The sequence below is a fragment of the Podarcis bocagei genome (assembly GCF_964188305.1).
Source record: "Podarcis bocagei genome assembly, chromosome: 11".
Classification (NCBI taxonomy): Eukaryota; Metazoa; Chordata; class Lepidosauria; order Squamata; family Lacertidae; genus Podarcis; species Podarcis bocagei.
Window position 1 is genome coordinate 21,699,815 of NC_138136.1, and position 22,492 is coordinate 21,722,306.

Here is a 22,492-nt window from a genome sequence, read left to right on the forward strand (position 1 = left end):
TCAGCTTGGCAGCATCGGACAGGTAGAAATGGTCATGCAGGAGAGCGGTTTTGGGGGGGTCCCTCTGACTTTGCGTGCAGACCCCTGTAACGTAAGCCCCTTGCAAGTTTCAGGCCTTCATGTCATGTATTGCCTTCATGTCCTGTGCTTGGACTTCCCAAAGGCATTTGGAAGAAAAGGATGCTGGATTAGACGGGCCTTTGGTCTGATCCAGCAGGCATCTTCTAATGTTCTCAAAGCCTCTAGTCAGTGATATCCAACATTTTTGTTATTGGGTTGTCACCACTCATCTGGTCAACTGCGGCTTTGGTTTTGCTCAGTTAGTTCACCAAAGCAGCAGTCCACTTTGTATATCAACTGATTAAGTGGGATGTGCACTCTTTCCTGTTTTTCACCTTCATTAGTGTGTTCGATGCCTAATGCACTCTGTAAATGCCATAGGTTTGCAGTTGCTTCCATTAATATAACAAGATGTAAACAAAAATGACCATTTTTTAAAAATTGTTTCATTTTTTTTTCAAAACAATGCTGGCATTTGCTAATTAAAATGGCTTCTGTAAAATGGAAAAGAGCAAACTGAAATGTGTCCGTTAGTGTGAATAATGCGTTTAGTGTTTCGTGTATGAATTATTGTTCCTTTGAAATATTCTGCAGACAGTCGAAGAGATTGAAGGTGTGCTTGGGCGGGACCTGTATCCCAACCTGGCTGAAGAGAGGTCTCGCTGGGAGAAGGAACTCGCGGGCTTGAGGGAAGAGAACGAGAGCCTTACGGCAATGCTGTGCAGCAAGGAGGAGGAGCTAAACAGGACGAAGGCCACCATGAATGCCATCCGGGAGGAGCGAGACAGATTGCGCAGAAGGGTGAGGCCAGTAACCACTTATGTGGCACACTCTGCTACAGAAACGTTAAGAATATTTTGTCAGAATATAAAAGGAGTTGGCAGCAGGCAGGATCCTCGCTTCCAGGCTCCATTTCTCAAGGCATTTACTGTTTTCTTCCTCATCTGCCGTGTAATGGATTCTCTCTTCAACCTCTTGAGTTTCTTCAGTTGCCCAGCCTCATCTGCTCAGCACATTATCATATACAGGTGTTCCCCAGTTTACGTATGACAGACTCATGGACGTCCACAATTTTAGTTGTGGTTGTCGTTGGGTTTTTTGATAGTATTTTTGGACTGGATTGGGAAGAGAGCAACAGAAAGGGGTTTAGAGGCTTTTTAGAGAGTGCTGCCCACTTAGATGCTTTTCACCTATGCACATGGCAACACAAAACATAACCCCCACGGAAGTAGGGATGCACCTGTATAGAGAGTTGAATTAGAAAAACTTGATAGAAGGCTTGACCTTTCCTTGAACAACCGAGATACCAAATAACACTTTTCGAAAAATTTCAATATGATGTGCTGAAGCACATGTTGTTGTTGTTGTTGTTAATAAAATAATAATAATATATACCACCCTTCGTCTGAAGATCACAGGGTGGTTTACAGTATTAAAACACAAAAATATATTAAAAATTGTCCAGTAGCACCTTAGAGACCAACTAAATTTGTTCGGGGTATAAGCTTTGGTGTGCATGCACACGTCTTCAGATTCAGGTATCTGAAGAAGTGTGCAAGCACACCAAAGCTTATATCCAGAACAAATTTAGTTGGTCTCTAAGGTGCTGCTGGACAATTTTTTAATTTTTAATTTATTTCGACTGCATCAAACAAACAAAATAACACCCCCACCCACAGTTTAAAAGGCCATAGATTAGATAATTAGCCAAAAGTCTGGATGAGGAGGAGTGCTTTTGCCACAAGAGCTTCCCTTTATTGTATCTAAGATGCAATACATAACACGGGAGCTTGTGCATAAACATGTGAGTAGAAAGATACAGCAGATCTTCATCTGTTTCAACAATATATGCAGGGCCACAGATTCCCCATCCCTTTTCTAGAGTACAGTCGTACCTTGGTTTTCGAATAGAATGCTTTCCAGAAGTCCGTTCGACTTCTGAAATGTTCGGAAACCAACAAACCGGCTTCCGATTGTCTTCTGATTGTGCAGGCAGCACCAGAAACAATAGTGGAAGCCACATGGATGTTCGACTTCCAAAAAAAGCTTCGAAAACCGGAACACTCGCTTCCGGGTGTCAATCGTTCAGGAGCCGAAACGTACGAGTACCAAGGTATTTGACAACCAAGGTACGACTGTATATTCCAATGCGGAACTCTCCTCTTCCCACTCCCTTTGTGAACACAATAAGTTTAAAGTGGTTTTTTAAAAAAATTATTGTGCTAATTTGAGTTAGAAGAAAACCAGTCTTCTCTTACTTTTTATTTGAAGCAGTTCTCATGAACTGTGACTTAATGGTTCATTTCTGGCTCAAGTCCTTGTTGATTGTATGGATTATTGTTGCCAAAGGGTCATCAAAAAACTAATTTCTAAAGGCACTTGTGGTTTTTTCTGTGCTGTGTTAGACTTTGTCATTCACTATTTTCACACTTGTAGTATTCATTTGCAGAAACCATCTCACTCAAAGCTTTGGTCCAGCACAGTCTAATGTGTGTGTGTTCGGTGTGTTCGAGAGAGCCAGTGTGGTGTAGTGGTTAAGAGCGATGGACTTGTAATCTAGTGAACCGGGTTCGCGTCTCCGCTCCTAGACATGAAGCTGCTGGGTGACCTTGGGCCAGTCACACTTCTCTGAAGTCTCACAGCCCCACTCACCTCACAGAGTGTTTGTTGTGGGGGAGGAAGGGAAAGGAGAATGTTAGCCGCTTTGAGACTCCTTCAGGTAGTGATAAAGCGGGATATCAAATCCAAACTCTTCTTCTTCTACTCTTCTTACTGAAACAGATTGCGTGTGTAACCTGCTTTGTTGTTTAGTTAGATAACCAGAGCTGTAACGTTTTAAAAGTGTTCTCAAAGCAGTTGTATGAATCTGTGTGGAAGTCTCATCTGCCAGGAATTCTAGCTCTGTGAGGGGGACAGTTCCCAGAATTCTTTGAGGAAAGCCATGCTTATAAGTATGCTATAAATGCATGGTGTGGGTGTGATCTTCATTCCTCCATGTAATCTCCCTTTGCCCCTCACCCTATAACTCTTAAAGCCCCACCCTTTCCCTGCTTGTTCCATTCCATGCTCATCTTCCTGCAGCCCAAAATGAATCTGAAAGTTGCAGGTCCCTGTCTGGTCTTGGTTCTGAGACCGTAACTCTTAGGCATCTATACGATGTCTCCAGGGAAACTGCCTTAATCCATCTGTATTTGAAGATTTGGCACATTTATGTATCCTTGCATGGGGAAAAAATCACAGATGTTTTGTAGGGTGTTTCCTTTTTTTTTTTCATTTCAAGGAAGAGCACTTGTTGGCAGTGGGAATGCATTTTATAGTGTTCACTTAAATATATTTACCACTTCTTGGCCAAAGCGTTTAAAGCAGCCCTCTCTTATTCTCCTTCAAAGCTGTGTACAATTTTTTTGCTGTGGATCGCAAGACCTATATGAAAGAGTTTTAATTCAGATCTGTGTCTTTGAGATTTTCTGTTTAGATCCAGCCAAAATCTGGTTTTCAAGGTAGTGAAGATGATATATTGTCTTAAACTGGCCTGTCCAGAAAGGAGATGCATGAGCAAATCATCAGTTTCCATCTAGCCTTGTGGCAGTCTAATGGCCTTTTGTGCCAGCTGGTGGGAGAGTTAAGGTTCATTACCCAGAGGAAGAGTACACAAGTGTTTTTCTGAGGTTCAGGTGTTTAATTCCTCTACTGTTTACTCCCACCTCCATTCCTTTCTTCCTTGGATGCTTATTAGAGCTTCTTTCTTCTACCCTGTTCTCCAACAGCTGATCTTAATTAGATAAATTAGCTTGGTTAGATAGACCTGTCTTCTTACTGACGCACAATTGACACATGATTGACACGCTGCTGGGTATTCTAACCCCGGTGTTGCTGAAAATTAATCACCAGACGAGCAGATTGTCACAGTCAGAAAGCAGGAGGTGAGAAATGTGGATGTAGAAGTTACATTTCTGGAAGGGTGGTTTTTGCAAAAACAGCAAAGTTTGCTGGTGCACCTTAAATGCTTATATAAGGTTTCATGGACCACATTCCACTTAATCAGATACTAAGCTAGCCGAGAGGATACACAACTAAAAATGTTTTGAATTGTGACAAGGAAACAACATCAAATCCTGCGTTGTCTTTGCATCAAACGGATTGGATGTAAGAATCTACTTTTGTAACTATTTCTTTTTGTGACTATGTTTTCCAAATATTCATGTGTTTTTGATTCCACAGTCATGTTGCAGAAGTCATTGCAGGCCTAATAAGAAAGGATTATGATGTTGAAAGGAATGCAAGTTAGTTTATAGCTATGGATATCTTCAGAGAACTGTGGGTAACCTAAAGGAATAATCTCTTTCTACAAAACTACTAAATGTGTGGGAGCTTTGAACTCCCCCCACCCTTTTTTTTTTTTGCAGCTGGTCATTGTAGATCAGGGCGACTTTTCATCCCAAGTGAGCCACACACCGCATTAAATCTCCATATCGTAAATTAAAGTGTTTGCAATATATTCAATATAATTTAATATACACAGTTAATATAGCTAATTAAATATATATAATTGCACAATTAACATATTTTATATTTTTAATTATTAAACAAATTTAATACCCAAGCAGATGTATATGCTTTCATTAATAACGCATGGCACAAACAAAAATATTCTTTTAAGGCTTTAAGTTGTTTTTTCTTTAATGTTTCCAAGGGCTGCCAAAATAGGGCCATGAGTTAGCCACCCTGAAGGGAGAAGCTGATACAAAGCCTTGATGCTGGGCGGGAGGAGGGAATTTCCTTCCCCAACCCATTGCTGGGGCATTTCACCTCAGGTGCCAAAATGCCTTGGGCTGCCCCTGAACATCCCCAACTTAGGTAGGGGCTGCTGCAGAGAAGGCCCTCTCCTTGTCTGCCACAGCCTGAGCTTCTGAGGATGATGGGACAACCAACAGGGCGCCCTCCACTTCTCTTAGCATCCAAGATGGTCTGTAGGAAAGGAGGAGGCCTTCCAGGTATGTGGGGCCTGGGTTGTTTAGGGCTTTTAGCGCCTTGAATTGGCCCCGGAGACCGACTGGAAACCAGAGCCGCTGTTTCAAAACAGAGGTTATATGAAATCTGGAAGATTCCATATAATGTCATTGTTTATAATCATTGATAAACTTTCCCCCATGGGTGTGTCTGATCCTCACAATTTATGGCAATGAATGGCTTAAAATAAAACGTTGGCCCTACTGTGCTTTTGTTCTTTTTCCCACCCCACATCTGTTCACCTCTCTCTAAGAGAGATGAGCAGTATGGTAGGATCTTCTTGGGGATGCAAAAGAAACTGCTTTGTAACCAAAGAGGAGTGTCTACTTCCCTTCAGTGTTGAACATTAAAATATGAAGGGACAATTCCAGATCGGTAATCACAGAATTGATCATTACTTCTACCTTTATCCTTCTTTTGGGTTATTGGAAAATAGTGAAGTCTGGTGCTGTGAACTGTATGCTAATTTGGTGAACAGTGGGTTTATTTCCCTTGAGAGGAGTCTGTTTATTACAGATGTCCATGTCAGCCACACTATATAATGGTGAGCACTAGGGAGTTTATCTGCATCTGTAATGCAGTCAATAGCTGCCACACAAATAAATGTTTTCTTTGACCTACTAAATATTTTATATATGCATCCGTGAACCAAGAGTCACTTTATATTATTTCCCCAGAGAGTGAGGAAAGGAGCCCTTGCAAAAAAAATAAAATAGTTTTTTTGTTTGTTTTACACACACTAAATTGGGTAGATAGAAGTAGTTGGAGCCGAGCAAATCAATAGGGCTGTTGCTTTAGCCCAGTGTCTGTAATCAAACAAAGTGCTCTCAATGGGGTTTCGGAGCCTTGTTAGAGGTTTAATTAAATTAGATATTTAATGCATTCAGTTAACAGATTGTGCTGCTTTGCAGTGCAATAACTAAGAAATGACATGTGTATGGATTTTTATCCCTCGCAGGTCATTAGTAAATGAGGTAATTACTTACTTCTGTAGAGTGTCCATAATGTAGTGTTACCTCTGTGCAAAATAGCCATAGACAAAGAGAGCACCCTGAATACTGGAGTTGTTTGTGACCTGTAGAAACAGCTTCTACCAAAATATGCATCTTTGGTTTTGGGCAAACACGTGGACTGCTTATTTCCAGGAAAGCAATAACATGTACAATGCTCTATATGGTAACTCTGTCTGCAGGAAGATCTAGTTTCTCTGTAAGCTCAGTACAAAATCTAGGGGAGCAAGCCAGCTGAATGGTGATATTGCCTGGCCGAAGTCTAGAAATGTTCTGCTCTCCTTGCGCTTCAGTCTGCCATGTCGGATGTGCGTGTGTGTTTGTTTAAATGCACACCATCCACTGATTGGTCCTCTTTCTCTACTTTGGAATGACCTTAGATAAATAATCTTGAAAATTCATGTAAACCAAAGAAGAGTCAGACTGAAAGTATGCAGACCAATATAATAGTTGATTATAACTCAGTTAAACACCAGTAGGAGGCAAAGTATTTGTTTTTTCAAGGAAAATAAAATCTCTTAGTTCTTCATGGGAAACCCCTAAAAATTATTTAAACAGAGCTGAATAAGTGAAATTATAGACTGACTCTTTTTCCTTTGAGCTTCTCGCCAGGAGGTAGAAAACACTTGCACTAGCTTAACAGCCTAAAGTGGTTCCATCTTAGTTGCAAGTTGGACTATTTTCCTTAACAAGAGTCACTTTGACAGTTAGATAGTAAGGTAAAGGTAAAAGGTAAAGGACCCCTGAACGGTTAAGTCCACAGAACACTGTGACGAAAACCAGAGCGCACGGAAACACCGTTTACCTTCCCACCACAGCTTTACCTATTTGTCTACTTGCACTGGTGTGCTTTCGAACTGTTAGGTTGGCAGGAGCTGGGACAGAGCAACAGGAGCTCACCTTGTCGTGGGGATTCGAACCGCCGACCTTCTGATCAGCAAGCCCAAGAGCTCAGATGTGACTTAAGTCTGCAAACAAACCAGATGGGCCAACAAAGAGATATCAAATTAATAGTACAGTGGTGCCCCGCAAGACGAATGCCTTGCAAGACGGAAAACCCGCTATACGAAAGGGTTTTCCGTTTTTGAGCTGCTTCGCAAGACGAATTTCCCTATGAGCTTGCTTCGCAAGATGAAAACGTCTTGCGAGTGTTCCGATTTTTTTCCGATTCCCCCCTTTTTCTAAGCTGCTAAGCCGCTAATAGCCTTTTAGCCGCTAATAACCGCTAAACCGCTAATAGCGCTAGTCCACTAAGCCGCTAATAGGGTTTCTTCGCAAGACGAAAAAACCGCTAGACGAAGAGACTCGCGGAACGGATTATTTTCGTCTTGCGAGGCACCACTGTAACAATAATACTGGAGATTATGTGCACCTTTCCCCCAAATATTACATTGTAAACAGTCCTAACATTTGACTGCGGTTTTTATTTATTTGTTTATTGTCTGCCCTTCACCCTAAGGTTTAGCATTGGGAGTAGGACTATCCAATTATTAACATGGCCTAAGGGGATTATATAATATATGCAGTGCTTTTTTCTGGGGGTACGCAGGGGTACACATACTCCTAAACATTTTGTGCATCTAAGTTTGGTCTCATTGAGGGGCAGTATTTCAATATGAGTAGGAAAATGAGAATACCCCTAAACATTTTTAAGGAAAAAAGCACTGAATATATGTAAGATAAAGGTCAAGGACCCCTGGAGGGTTAAGTCCAGTCAAAGGCGACTATGGGGTGCGGCGCTCATCTCGCTTTCAGGCCGAGGAAGCTGATGTTTGTCCACAGACAGCTTTCCGGGTCATGTGGCCAGAGCGCATGGAAACGCCATTTACCTTTCTGTTGCAGTGGTACCTTTCTGTCGCAGTGTCGCAGTTATCTACTTGCACTGGTGTGCTTTCAAACTGCTAGGTTGACAGAAGCAGTTATATGTATAATATAATATTATATGTATAATATAGCCACAAAATAGATAAATAAGACTAAATAGCTAATGTGCCTCACCTATAAATGACCTCTGAATGCTTTTTAAATAATATGTTAGCTCTGACATGACAAATCTCCTTAGGAAGCCTAATATATAGTATTAGGTCAGGAATGGGAAAGATTCTGCTCTGTGCTCCCATGAATCTTGCAGCAAAAGTCAGGATGAGGCTAAGCATATTTTTCTTACCAATCTTTACCATCACCGTACAGACATGCTGCTTAAGGGAACAATGTTCAACTGGCCTTTCCTCTGTTCTTTAAGCATGAAAATGTGTGTTGGTGGTTTATTTATTTTTTTAACCAATCTAGATATTTTCTGGGCTCTTTGAAAATGTTTCATTTTCACCTTTATTGTAAAGCTGTGTGAAAAGGGCATTGTACTACAGACTTGCTCAGAATTCAAGCCTAACCACCTTCTGGAAGTTTTAAGACCTGGCTATTTGGGCTGCTTTTTGGGGGGCTCTGAGTTAAGCTGCAAAGAATGGTTGGGGGAGAATTTTTGCTAGTGAATTCATGTTCTTAGTTGGATTTTATTTGCTTTGCGTGTGTAACTTAGTTACCTCTAGAAATGCATATAAGCAATTGGCAAAGGAATTCTATTTCTAAGTGGCATTCTAATTGTAAACCATAGAGGCAAAGCACATCAAATATCAAATGCACAACAAAATAAACCAGCCTTAGTTTTTAAACTGGCGTTTTAAACTTTTTTAGGCTTATAATACATTGGTGGTTATGTGGTTTGCTATGAGAAGGCTGAAGTGCGCAATATCTGCAAGCCACTCATAATTCCTAAGAGGCTGTGTTGAAATCTAGCCTCTCTGAGGAGGGATTAAAAACATGTGTCTATATACAGAGTCATACTGAATTCTAAAGTAAAATTGACCAGAAACGTAGCAAGGGGAATGTGCAAAGTAAACAATAGGAGGTAACTTTTTCCGCCTTATGAACATTGTCACGGCTCGTTTTGGAACTACAGGTCCTCCTCATGCTGAGCATAACTGAGGCATTATAAATTGAGAATGAGACAGGCTCAAGTGACTCTGGCCTAGTATAATTGTGAGAGAACACGAGAGCTATATTCTTCCAGGCAACTCATCCATGAAGCATGTATCCCATGTGAATAAATCAATCCTGGGAAGTGTATTGACTTTGAATTAGAGAGCGCTACTTTCATTTCTTAAGATACACCGAAGGTATCGCAGCCGTTCAATAATACTATAATAATAATACGGGTCAAGAAACCTTAAAATTAGTGTTCAGATCCCGACTGTCACTTTATTAAAAAGTGTAGTGAGAACTAGCAGTAACTACATTTCTCTTTAATTAAGATACAACCCAAGAGGCTTAGATTTCTCGGCTAATTTTTGCATGGTAATTACAGCTATTGCTAGCTTATTGCTGAAATTGCTGATTAAAAATTACTTTAGTAAGCGTAGCTAACAATTTCATTAGAAATCAACTTTAAGAGTTCTAGTCAAGTTTGTGTCTTCTACGTATTTACTTAGAAACTGTAGAATACCTGATGTTTAGCGTGTAGTTTTTCAACTGCATACTTAAACACTGAAAGTCATATGAATTTAAGAGTCATATTTTACATTATATTTGGATACAATTTACCATGTTATACTTTTGGATCACCTTGGTGGGATGGGGATGTGGGGGTCACAACATTTAAGTGGTGGACACTCCTTCATTGGAGATTTTTAAGCAGAGATTGGATGACCATCTATCATGGACGCTTTAGTTGAGATTCCTGTGTTGCAGGCGATTGCCATTCTCTGCCCAGGGAGATGGTTTTTGTCTGTAATTAAATAGCATAGTTCTTTAAAAAAGACAGCAAACCATTAATGCATCCTGCCATAGTCTTAGATGGAAGGACCTATTTCAGCGCGATGCCCACCGAGGCAATGCTAAGTATACTACAAAACAAACCCTAGCTACTGACCCAGATGACAACGCCTTCTTATGCCACTGCGATATGCTTGGTTGGGCTTTGGTGAATCTCATTGGAGAAAGAATTCCATGGCGGCAACCATAGGCAGCAGTGTGGAGTGTTTCTCTGTGTTTAGCCTGATGAACAGTTAAGAATGACCTGGAAGTATTCTGAGGCCCGAGCACTTGCTTGGCAAACCTCATGTTGTCACCAGCAGGAGCGCACAGGTTTGACAGTTGGGTGGGAGGTGTGTGTGCACACATGGGTGTCCTGATAGTATGAACCAGTGGTTCCCTACATAGCCTGTATGCACAACTGCTGCAAAATGTGCAATCATGGCAGCCCCATGCAAGGGTTCCATGTGGAAGTCCCAGTTCATTTAATCAGTTTCTTCATGTGATGCCTACGAAGAATCATGTAGGTGTTGCCAATACTCCAAAATGGGCCTAAGCCATCTCCAAGGTTGCTGTGAATAAGACATACCCTCCTTAGACGTGCTCATGTGGCAGGTTGCTAATTCCGGAACTAAGTAAGAATCCCGTGTTTGTAGCTGTCTAGTCTTAAGATTTCCCATTTTTCTTTATTCTGTTCTTTTGCAAGCCCATAAACTGGGTAATCTCTTTACCATGTCCTCCTTTTGTCCACAAACATTTTTCTCCTCAAATTCTTTTTTAGATTTGATGGATTATTAGATGTGCAAAACACTCCCTCCATTCATTCCCCAGCTACCTTTTCTTTTTTTTTTTTTGTATTTTATAGAAATTTTATTGGTTTTTCACCTTTTATAGAGACAAATACACACAAAAAAAGACAAAAGACAAAAACATGTATAATTTCAGAAAATCCTACTTTCCTAACCTTGTTCCCTGACTTCCCCCCACCCCCCTTCATGCATCCCCATTCCCAAAATTGTGTCAGCAAATTGGTATTTCTCTTTTCTCCAGCCCTGCAGCCAGACTTATGCTCTGCTTTCCTTCTCTTGATTCCTCCCTGTAGGCTTTTTATCCCTCCCTTGCAGTGGCATTCCTCTTTTAATTGGGCCATGCTCCCTCCTCTGCCCTCCTTTAACCTACACGGCTCCTCAACCTTCCTTCGCAGTAGGTCCGTCCCCCCCAGCCTTGAAGTTCTGAACTGAAGAAACCGCTTGCAAATGGTTTTAACAAATGGTGTGCTAAACCAGTGGGTTTCCCCACCACCACCTACATAGAATCATAGAGTTGGAAGAGACCACAAGGGCCAAGCAGGGCGGTGGACTTAAATCTCCTGTCTGCATAGTTCAGAGCTGTACTGTTGGCCATGGATGTTTCACCTTGTTTCCCACCACCACTTGTTCTTGCTATGTTCCACTCTTTTATTTAATATATCAGAATGTTTACTCACTCTTCTGAGCCAGCAAGCTACTTCCTGAACCACCACTGACTTGCCTTATGTATATGATCTGCTGTCGTTTCATTTCTTCCATTTCATCGCTCTTGAATTTTGGCTTAGAGTTGCGTGTGAACAAGGTCACAGTCAGGCTCCTGCTGACACAGATAGAAAGTTTGCTGCTGGCTTGGCCTCACAGAGGTGACACAGCCTCCAGAGCCTATGGGGAGGGGAGGTGTTCTTTGTGCTCCTTCAGGAGATCCGCTTGCCTTCTTCAGCTCCTTACTCTCTACCCTGGCCTGCAATACCTCTCTCTTGCCTCCCTAATCACTTCCACTTTCTCACCAACACATTGGGCCAGCTGCAGTGACATTTGCTGCTTTAGATCCATGAGCTCCCTCTCTTCCTCCCTCTCCCAGCCCCAGTGAGGAACAACAGTACTCCCAGTAGGTAAAGGTAAGGGACGCGGGTGGTGCTGTTGTCTAAACCACTGAGCCTCTTGGGCTCGCCGATCAAAAGGTTGGTGGTTCAAATCCCTGTGATGGGATGAACTCACGTTGCTCTGTCCCAGCTCCTGCCAACCTAGCAGTTTGAAAGCACGCAAGTGCAAGTAGATAAATAGGTAACACTCCGGCAGGAAGTTAAGTCATGGTTAAGTCATGCTGGCCACATGGCCTGGAAAGCTGTCTGTGGACAAACGCCTGCTCCCTCGGCCTGAAAGCAAGATGCGTGCCAGAACCCCATAGTCACCTTTGACTGGACTTAACCGTCCAGGGGTCCTTTACCTTACTGCCTGCACTATGGGTGGAATTCAGCATCATGCTATGTATGAAAGAAAGATGTTCTACCTGGGCAAGCATTGTAGCCAAGGGTGCCAATTGGAATAAAATATTGGGGGTGCCCAGGTAACCCCTGCCCTGCATAACTGGTCACAAAACATGGCACATGCACGCCATTTGAATAGCAATCCCCATTGACTTGGGCAGTGCCTGCCCCCTTCAAATAATGTATTGGAGCAGCCAAAAGACTAAAAGCTAGTTCCTATGGTTGCATGTTTCCAGGTGGAGTGATCCTTCTCTCCTCACCCCTATATTCTGGGAGGTATCACAACCCCTGCAGAGCCCATTTTGGGGCACAGGAGGGGGGTTGGGGGAACCCTGTTTTGCAAGTGGAAGTCCATGTGCAGGGGCTTCCAGTGGTGGGGTTCATTAAGTGAATCCCACCCTATACTGTAGTTTTATTATTTGTTTAGATTAAAGTTTTTAAACTTTCTTGAAAAAAGATTTTCCACCCTAAGTGTGGTTTGAATATTACTCATATATTTTTCTTTCCGTTATGAATGTTGTTTTATGGTGTATAATTATGGCTAGCAGTCACTGCTTGATAAGTTGTTAGTGGCTTTTAACTTAGCATTGAAATTTTAACAAGCTTCCCTTCCCCACTCCGGCCACCCCAAATATATCCAGATTACCATATGTGTGCGCGCATGTACAAATGAATATCAGAATATTGCTATTCAGTGGCAATTGTTGGCACGATTTACAATGAGTTTCCCTTTCATTCCATTATGGAGATGACATCTGTTATGAAACCTTCATAGCAAGGAGACAGAAATTTTCCTATGTTTTCTGTGAAAGTGATTTATAAATTATTGAAAATAGGGGAAATTGCAAATATCTTTAGTGTTTTGATTATTAGAAGAACAAAACGATAAAAGCACTTGGGTGTTTCTTGATAAAAACATGCTTGGCATTGTCTGTTTTTTTTTGTTTTGTTTTTAATAGAAAAAGTAACCAAGTAGGCTCCAAACTCGCGCCATGACGTATATGAGAAAAGGGTTTAACCAGAAATTACCCTATATAATATCAGTTTTTCCCTAGAAGTGCTATTTGCAGAAAACATAACTTAAAGATATCTTAAACTCATTTACTAAAATATTTATATCCCAACTTTCAGCTCCTCACAAGGTACCCAATGCTGCTAACTTTAATTAAAATGATAGACCATCAATATGGAAATCAAAACCAATGGACCATACTAAGACCAGCAGCCTGTTAAAATAACAGAAAGGAGAAAAACTCAACCAAACCGGAAGCTTGGCAAAACTGTGTTTATGACAACATAAAGGTATACGGACCCCTGACCATTAGGTCCAGTCCTGACCGACTCTGGGGTTGTGCGCTCATCTCGCTTTATTGGCCGAGGGAGCTGGCGTACAGCTTCCGGGTCATGTGGCCAGCATGACTAAGCCGCTTCTGGCGAACCAGAGCAGCGCACGGAAACCCCATTTACCTTCCCACCGGACCTGTACCTATTTATCTACTTGCACTTTGACGTGCTTTCGAACTGCTAGGTTGGCAGGAGCAGGGACCGAGCAACGGGAGCTCACCCCGTCGCGGGGATTCGAACCGCCGACCTTCTGATCGGCAAGTCCTAGGCTCTGTGGTTTAACCCACAGCACCACCTGTGTCCCTTTTGACAACTTACCAAAACACAAATCAAAAGGGGGCCAATCAAGACTCCTGGATGCCACCCCTGAAAATACCCAGGCTAGCATACTAACCATTCAGTACTCCAGTGGAGTGTGAAGCAATACTTCTGATGCTTCCGGTGGAGCCTCAGAGTCACAAGGCAGAAGTGACTCTTCTGAAATCCTGGTCCCAAAACACATACCAAAGCTTGCTTTGCGAAGGACCAGAACTCTCTGGCCGAGCACAAGTTTTGCATGTTGACAGGGGTGGCTTCCACTTTCCAGCCGTGAAATCTCCAGGTAGGACTGGGGGAAAACACCTGTCGGAAAGAGCCCCTAATAGTCAGTAGCAAAGAAGAGGGCTGCAACATCTTTAACAGTTGTGCAGAGGAGGGAATTTCAGTTGGTGTGATGTGAACAAGTCGCACATGACACTAAGCACGAGTGAATTTTTATCCAAGTGCTTAGCACCAACTACAGTGGTACCTCAGGTTACAAACACCTCAGGTTACAAACTCCGCTAACCTGGAAGTAGTACCTCGGGTTACAAACTTTGACCCAGGATGAGGATGGAAATTGCGTGCCGGTGGCAGTTGGAAGCCCCATTAGCGAAAGCACGCCTCAGGTTAAGAACGGTTTTGGGTTAAGAACGGACCTCCGGAACGAATTAAGTTCGTAACCTGAAGTACCACTGTAATGGTTTTTCAGGAAAAAAAGCAGCTGCATGAAGGTCTGGTCCAGATTGGAACTGTGGGGAGGGGGTTTCCTTCACATGACATTTTCCTGCCGCAAATCATGTGTTATTTCCCTTGAAGGTGTTGCTTTACTGCAAACAGCAGCTCTGGGTGGGAATTGAAACCAGGAGGAATAATTTTGGGTTAAGCCCCCTTTGTACCCATCATTCTCCCAGTCTGGGTCAGAGTCTATGAAGCTGGAAGAAAGGAATAGTGCTAAGCATCCTTTTAAAATATGGGTACTTAGTGTAACACATAGCTCAAATATTAGTATTATCTTTTCGGAGTAGAGCTTCTAAGTATCCTGTCCTTCATGAGCTGCCAACTTATGTATATATGTAGCAACTCATTTTTACTTAAGTTCCTCTGGGTTTAGGGACTATAGCTCACTGCACTTCTTTATTCTGTCCACAGCTATAATCGGAAGGGATATTTATGTGTTTCAATAAACAGTTTGACTTTCAAGGAAATTTCCCCTTCAGACTGCATGTTTATTTCCTTTCTTCTTCTTTTATTTTCTATGCTAGTGGTGCAGGAAAAATGAGCTCTTGATTTCCCTTGTGGCCCAAGTTGCTGTGCTGAAGAAGGCCATTTGTTTCTTTAAGTATTTGTCCGAGGCAAAGCTTATAATCTTGCATCAAAAAATGTCATTTGCAAGCTCCCCCCCCCCTTCCTTTTCTAGTCCTAAAGCCATTTTGAGATCATGTCTGCTTTATTTTAATACCTTTTTGTTGTTTTTAATTGCATATAATAAAAGCAATGCAGTTGTTCAGCAACTTTGGGGGTATTGAGTTACTTCACTGATTTGTTGGGTACCCTTTTCTAATTTGCTGTGTTTCTAGCATTTATCTGCTCTGCAGTGCTGCATTTCAACTATAGCTTCTGAAGTATAAATAAATTATTTACACTTCAATCGCTTTGGGTTTTTAATGCAATGAGGTCATCCTAGGATGTTTCTCTACAAATAATTATTTCAAACTGCTTTATTACATGCAGACCATTAGCTCAGTATCCTGTAACACAGATTCATTGAGCCAGTTCAAATTATCTTTCCCTACGTCTTAAACCATAAATTCAGGGACCAGCATCGTGCTTGCTCCTCTTTCACCTTACTCCTCCTCACTTCATGCGCCAGCTTCGGTGCTCAATTCCTGGCATGTGTTAAGCCACAATTCCCTGTTCTATCTGAACCAGGATACTGGTTTAATTGTGGTGAATAAACCAGGATTATAAGGCAAGGGCATATTATGAGGGGTGGGGAGGAACATTCGATCCTGACGCTTGCCTCCAGATGGATAAATCATGGTTTATGAAGCTGGGGAAAATAGTCTGAATCAGCTCACAGATGGAAATTTGGGGTGCCAATTTATCCTAGTAGCTGAGAAGAACCTTCCAATTTACTTATCGGCGTTTGCACTAAATTGGTTAGATTTATTATTGTTTTGAGCTTTGTTGTGTAGGCATTTCTGGAAATGGGTTGCCTGCCTATGTATGTTTGTACTTCAATATGATGAAATAAAGCACAGTGTGTTTGCTTTTTTAATAAGTTACTTTAATCTTAGATTTTGTTAACTCTTTTGTGAATGAATACCCAACAGCGACTGGCACAGTGGGGTGGCACCACGCTGCTGCTCCCTCCCCATCCTTGCCTCTGCTCTACCCTAGTGCAACACTACCTGCTGCCAGGAGGATGGTAGCATGGCACCTCATCAGTAGCTCCTGAAATCAGTTTCTCTTCTCCTTCCCACCAGCCCTGCATACTGACAATGGCTCCTCCAGTCAGACTTTTCTTGACTCAGAATTATTCCTCCCCCCAGTTGACCAGAGTAGTGAGTTATCTCTCACCATTAAAGTGAGGATCCATTTGCTTGTCACATTCTGGGGAAAAGTCTCTCATCTGTATGATGCCCTGATTTTCTTTGCAGGCACCTCCTTCTCTCGCGCGCGGCAAGAGAAGAGGATGAGCGAACTGGGCTGCACTGTGTTTCTTTAAGCTCATTATCGTCCCAATCATTTGATCTGTTCTGGAAGTAAATTATTGTTTTGGGGTCAGATGATCATGGATGTAACACATTCAAATGTGGAACTGTGTGGTTCATTTGTAATGTCTTCCTGCATTGGGGCAGAACATTGTGTGCATGTGAGCATTTTACTGGTTTGAAGGCTCTCTGTAGTGTGCATTGGAGTTTTCAAGCACCGAGATTGATTTAGCAGCTAGTTTGACACACGTGGAACCATTTTGGAAATGGGAAACAGAGTGAACTCTAAGCTAGAAGTGCACATTATGTGAGAACTGAAACTTCTTAACTGCCACCTGTTAATCCTAGTGAAGCTGATAGTGCTAGAGAGCCAGCGTGGTGTAGTGGTTAAGAGTGGTGGAACTCGTAATCTGGTGAACCGGGTTCGCTTCCCCGCTCCTCCACATGCAGCTGCTTGGGCTCAGCCTCACTCACCTCACAGAGTGTTGTGGAGGAGGAAGGGAAAGGAGATCGTTAGCCGCTTTGAGACTCCTTCAGGGGAGTGAAAGGTGGGATATCAAGTCCAAACTCCTCCTCTTCTTCCTCCTCCTTGCGTTTAGCATTCATTTTGCTAAATTGAATGCATAAATCAATTTCTGAGAACTCTGGCCATAATCCCAGAGGCACACCTATGGATTCTATGTGGTTCATTAGTCTCCCCTACCTAACCATGTCTTTCTGCCAAGTTGCTTTTGCAATGATGCAATGTGGATGGGAGGAATATTCTGAAATGGTTTGTGGTCTGGAAGGAATCTTCAGCTGAAATAAATTCATATAAAAGAATTCATACATCCGCAGCTTTTATGTATATCTAAATAAGGCTAATTCTTGTGGCACATACCTGTATATTTGCTTATACATAATATGTGCCTAAGTCCATGTCATTTTACTCATCTGAAGTCTGGGGACATAACAGTTGTGGGATCCAGTACAATTATTCCTCCCCTTTCACCACTGCAACTTTCATCAAGAGTTAACTATTCATCTTGCTCCGTAGCATATAAGAAGTGAACAAGATCCACCGCTTCCCCCCCCCTGCATGTGTTGTTTGCGTTTCTTCCAGTGGTGTTCATTGAATCTGACCTCTAACTAAAGGTGTTCATATGGCCAGAAAGACAGATTACTCTCAGTAAATATGTCCATGCTTCATAAAACTTGGTAGTACTAGAAACTGCTTTGTAGCAGCCGAAGAACCAATGTGTCAGGTGGTGGTGTGGTTGCTCGAGAGCAAACAGGCAAGACTCCAACCCGTCTTTTCCAGACTTTATTATCTGTACAAACTATCTTACAGTGCAGAGCGTTTCAAGTCCATGTCTGCTCAGTCACTAGCAGAATCTGGGAGTGGGCGGTCCTTATACCTTCCCCAGCATAACAGTCATGTGACCCCCATCCTTCTCCTCTCTCTGCGCGCAAACCTACCTACTGTGCAACGTGGGCGCTGGCAAAGGGGGACTTGCCTCCCCTCCCCTTTGCTCAGGCTCGGTGTTGAGGCTCTCCCTAGCATCTTCTGATCCCTGCGCCCCTTCCCCACTGGAGGCGGGGCCTCCCTCCCCACCAGAGGAAGAACTGCTTTGCAAGATCTTCAGAGGCTCCCTGTAACACAACTGCCCTTCCACCTCTCACCTCTGAGCTGATGGCAGTTCCCTGACACAATGGAAAAGCTTTTGCTTCAGAACTTTTTCAAGCTTTTCTTCCTTTAACAAATAAATCAATAACCCCAGGCTAAAGCAGAATTTGGCTGCTGCAGCCAGTACTGCTCATCAGACCAATGCAAAGGAAAACAAATGACTTTGTCTTAATATTGTGTGTTCTTCCAGGTTCGAGAACTGCAGACGCGTTTACAAAGTGTCCAGGCAACTGGCCCATCAAGTCCCGGCCGTCTTACTCCTGCCAACCGTCCCATTAACCCTAGCACTGGAGAACTGAGCACCAGCAGCAGCAGTAATGACATCCCCATTGCCAAGGTGAGTCCTTGTACATTGCCACAGTGCCTCTCATTATCTGGGAGACGCAGCCTTTGCTGTGCGCAGCTGCTGTGCAGGCATGCAATTAACTGGTAGGCATGAGCCAGAGCGCCCGGGGAATTTACAAGGATCCTAAGTGAGTCTGAAAACTCGAGCTGCAGGGAGAGATAAGTGCTAAGGATTTTAAGCCTCTGTTAGTCACAACACACATGCCAGTTTACATTAATCAACTTAACATACAATTTCTGGATGTATGAAGAAGGGGGAGGGATTTGCATAGCTATGCAAAAGCTACATACGACACCTAATATTTGCGGTGGGGTTTTTTCCCCCCGTTTCTAGATAGCTGAACGAGTAAAGCTCTCAAAGACGAGATCGGAATCTTCAACATCTGACCGTCCTGTCCTGGGATCTGAAATCAGCAGCATAGGGGTGAGTGCTAATGATCACATAGGATTTATGCTCATGTCATGAACTGCCTTGTGACCTTTGGATGAAGGGTGGTATAAAAATTGAATTAATATATATTTAAAATAATCTTCTTTTAAGGGGAAAAACGGTCCCTGTACTGACCATGAAGTTGTTACAATAAGTGCCACACTTTTAATATCTGGGAGGGGGGCGGTTTGCTGGTACTGAGTATCCCCAGAAAAAAACATAAATGCTACAAACATATAATCCTTCCATAAGGATTTGTATATATTGTACATAGCCTTACATGAGATGGTGATATATAAGTAATCTTATAAAGAAAATCTGAACAAGAAGTGCCCATTAGCATTAGACCAAAGGCCCGTATACTTCAGGATAATGCACTCACAATGACCAACCTGCAAGTAGGACATGATTGCAACAGTGCACTGTCTACTTGTGCTCACAAGCAACTAGTATTCTGGAGGTAATACAGTGGTACCTCTGGTTATGTACTTAATTCGTTCCAGAGGTCCGTTCTTAACCTGAAACTGTTCTTAACCTGAAGCACCACTTTAGCTAATGGGGCCTCCTGCTGCTGCCGCGCCACCACTGCGCAATTTCTATTCTCATCCTGAAGCAAAGTTCTTAACCCGAGGTACTACTTCTGGGTTAGTGGAGTCTGTAACCTGAAGCGTATGTAACCCGAGGTACCACTGTACATCGTGATTGTGACTATAGCCACTGAGAGCCTTATCGTCATGAATTTGTCTAGACCCCTTTGAAAACCATCCAAGTTGGTGGCTACATCTCTTGTGTTGGCAAATTCCATAGTTTTAGGTGCTGTATGAAGTCTGTCCTGAAACGTCCAACATTCAGCCTTACTGAATGATCCTGGGTTCTAGTATGATAACAGAGAAAGAAAACAACTCTTATAGGGGTGTTTGGATGCACCTTTTCAAGCTCTACAATATCCTTTTAAGGTGTCACAACCAAGTGTACACAGTATTCCAAGGGCATTTGCACCATCAACTTGTATAGTGGCATTATTATATCAGAAGTTTTATTTCTGGCCCTTTTCCTAATGATCTCCAAAACGGAATTTGTGTTTTTCACAGCTTCTGCATACTGGCTTGACATTTTCATTCACCTGTCTGCCTTGTCCCCAAGATCTTTCCTCATCAGTCAGTCCCATTTCAGAACCTCTTCTTTTTCTTTTCTTTTTTTGCCCCAATCTGCTTTGCTTTACCCTTGCTTACATTGAATTGCATTTGCTTTTTTAAATGCCCATTCACCCAGTTTACTGAGATACCTTTGGAGCTCCTAACAATCAATTTTGTTTTAATCATCCTGAGCAATTGCGTGCCGTTGGCAAACTTGGAAACTTCACCCCGCCGCCAGCAGCAGGTCATTTGTGAACAAGTTAGAAGGCCCAGTTCCCAATACTGGTCCTTGGGGAACCCCACTTCTTGCACCCCTCCATTGTGAAAACTGTCGGTTTATTCGGGTACAGTCGTACCCTGGAAGTCGAACAGAATTCGTTCCGGAAGTCCATTGGACTTCCAAAACGTTCAAAAACCAAAGCACGGCTTCTGATTGGCTGCAGGAAGCTCCTGCAGCCAATCAGAAGCTCCATCGGACATTTGGCTTCCAAAAATCGTTCAAAAACCAAAACACTCACTTCCGGTTTTTGGTCGTTTGGGAGCCGAAATGTACGAGTTCCAAGGCGTTCGGCAGCCAAGGCACAACTGTATTCTTCTTCCTGTTCTTTAACAGTGGTTTTAAATTATGCAGATTAAGAAAGCATACCTATATTCACATGATACAATTCTGTTTTCGAGAGGAAAGAGAGCAGAACTTATTTTCATGTTGCAGCATAAGGGTGTCTTGTTATTGTACCATGTGCATGGAATATGCAAAGCCATGCATTTGGTTTCTGTGGCAGAAGTCCATGACCAGCTTTTACAGCTGGAGATTATATTATTAAGGAGACTCAGCATGAATTTGTGGGGAGGGAGCTGTATTTTTGCAGTTCTAATACAACCCAACAGCAACCCTATGGATAAAGATAAAATCCCACTCACATAAATAATTCTACCCACATCAGAAGGATATCATGCAATAACTGAAAATTAAGATGATTTACAACCTAAGCTTGATGCCAGAGAATAATTCTGATCTCTTGCAGAGTACTTCAGTGTAAAACATTCATAACTGCATTATTGTTCCAACTGTCTATTATTTGTTTATGAAGCAGCAAAATCCCTAGTCCTCATCTTAGGGGTTTTGTTTGATGCTTGGACAACATTATTATACGGAAGTGCACTAGAAAGAGGATCGTACTAGAAAGAAGATTGTATCTAGCAAAGCTTTACTTGGTATCCAAAGACTAATTATTTTATAATTCACCTGGTTGTTGATTCTGTTTTAATGTCAGGATTATTTTTCATTTTGTTGTGCTTTGTAAGCCACCTCAGGTCTGATTTTATTTTACAGAAAAGCAAAGCATAAGCATTCAAATAAATATAGAGGAAATTGGAACCCTCTTGACTTACTATTACTAGAGTGATTCCTGTTAGTAGTTTGGTTTTTCAGTTTGATCAAGCTGATGACCATTAGCAGCTAAGAAAGTTCATAGCCACACCTTTTCTTCATTCTTCTTTCTCTGTAATTCTTACCTCAGAGTCACAGACAGGAAAGCAATCTATTTTTTCTGCTGCAACTTCCTTATTACACTGATGCAAAAACTCAAAAAGGTTCCTTGAAAGTAGCAATTCATGAATGGTGGTTCATCATTTCACACGGTTCTGCAAAGCAACTTCAGAAGGCTATACAGTGGTACCTCGGGTTACAGACGCTTCAGGTTACAGACGCTTCAGGTTACAGACTCCGCTAACCCAAAAATAGTACCTTGGGTTAAGAACTTTGCTTCAGGATGAGAACAGAAATTGTTTGGCGGTGGCAGCGGCAGCAGGAGGCCCCATTAGCTAAAGTGGTACCTCAGGTTAAGAACAGTTTCAGGTTAAGAACGGACCTCCAAAATGAATTAAGTTCTTAACCTGAGGTACCACTGTAGATGTGGCGGAGAATAACAGCAGTTAACTGACACCTGTGCAGATGTGGACCACATAATAGCAGAGGGAAAATCCGAAGGCAAAGTAAACAGTTCACTGTGATCTGACACAAGTGTGGACAGCAATACATTTGGACAGTCCCCTCCCCAAATCTATTGTTCATATCAGGAGAGATTGGTTAGGGAAGAACTTCTAAGAGCTTTTAGGTTCTTCAATCTGAACTTTCGTGACACAATTTAAATGAGAAATTTAATACTTACTCTCTTGCAAATGAGCAGGTGCCCCATTTCTTTTTAAGTACCTGGTGGATATAATGGGTGATATCTATTCCTGGTCATGCTTAGTTGACCCATGAAAATCAAGTAGAGTCAAGTTACTCAAGTGGCCTCAAGTTCTTTACATCTATAAATCTCAATGGATCTACTCTAGGAATGACTTAGTTGAATAGCACTCAGTGTTCACC

The 22,492-nt window shown here is 42.3% G+C and overlaps 1 protein-coding gene across 3 annotated transcripts in view; it reads left to right on the forward strand.

Annotated features, from left to right (window-relative positions):
- Positions 1-22,492, forward strand: part of MCC (MCC regulator of WNT signaling pathway) — a 201,949-nt gene that overhangs the window by 153,286 nt on the left and 26,171 nt on the right. For all 3 annotated transcript variants that reach the window (XM_081213590.1, XM_081213591.1, XM_081213592.1), the window contains 3 exons: positions 655-861; positions 18,398-18,544; positions 18,887-18,976. In XM_081213590.1, coding sequence (XP_081069716.1) covers positions 655-861; positions 18,398-18,544; positions 18,887-18,976 — 444 coding nt within the window. The remainder of the gene's footprint in view (positions 1-654; positions 862-18,397; positions 18,545-18,886; positions 18,977-22,492) is intronic.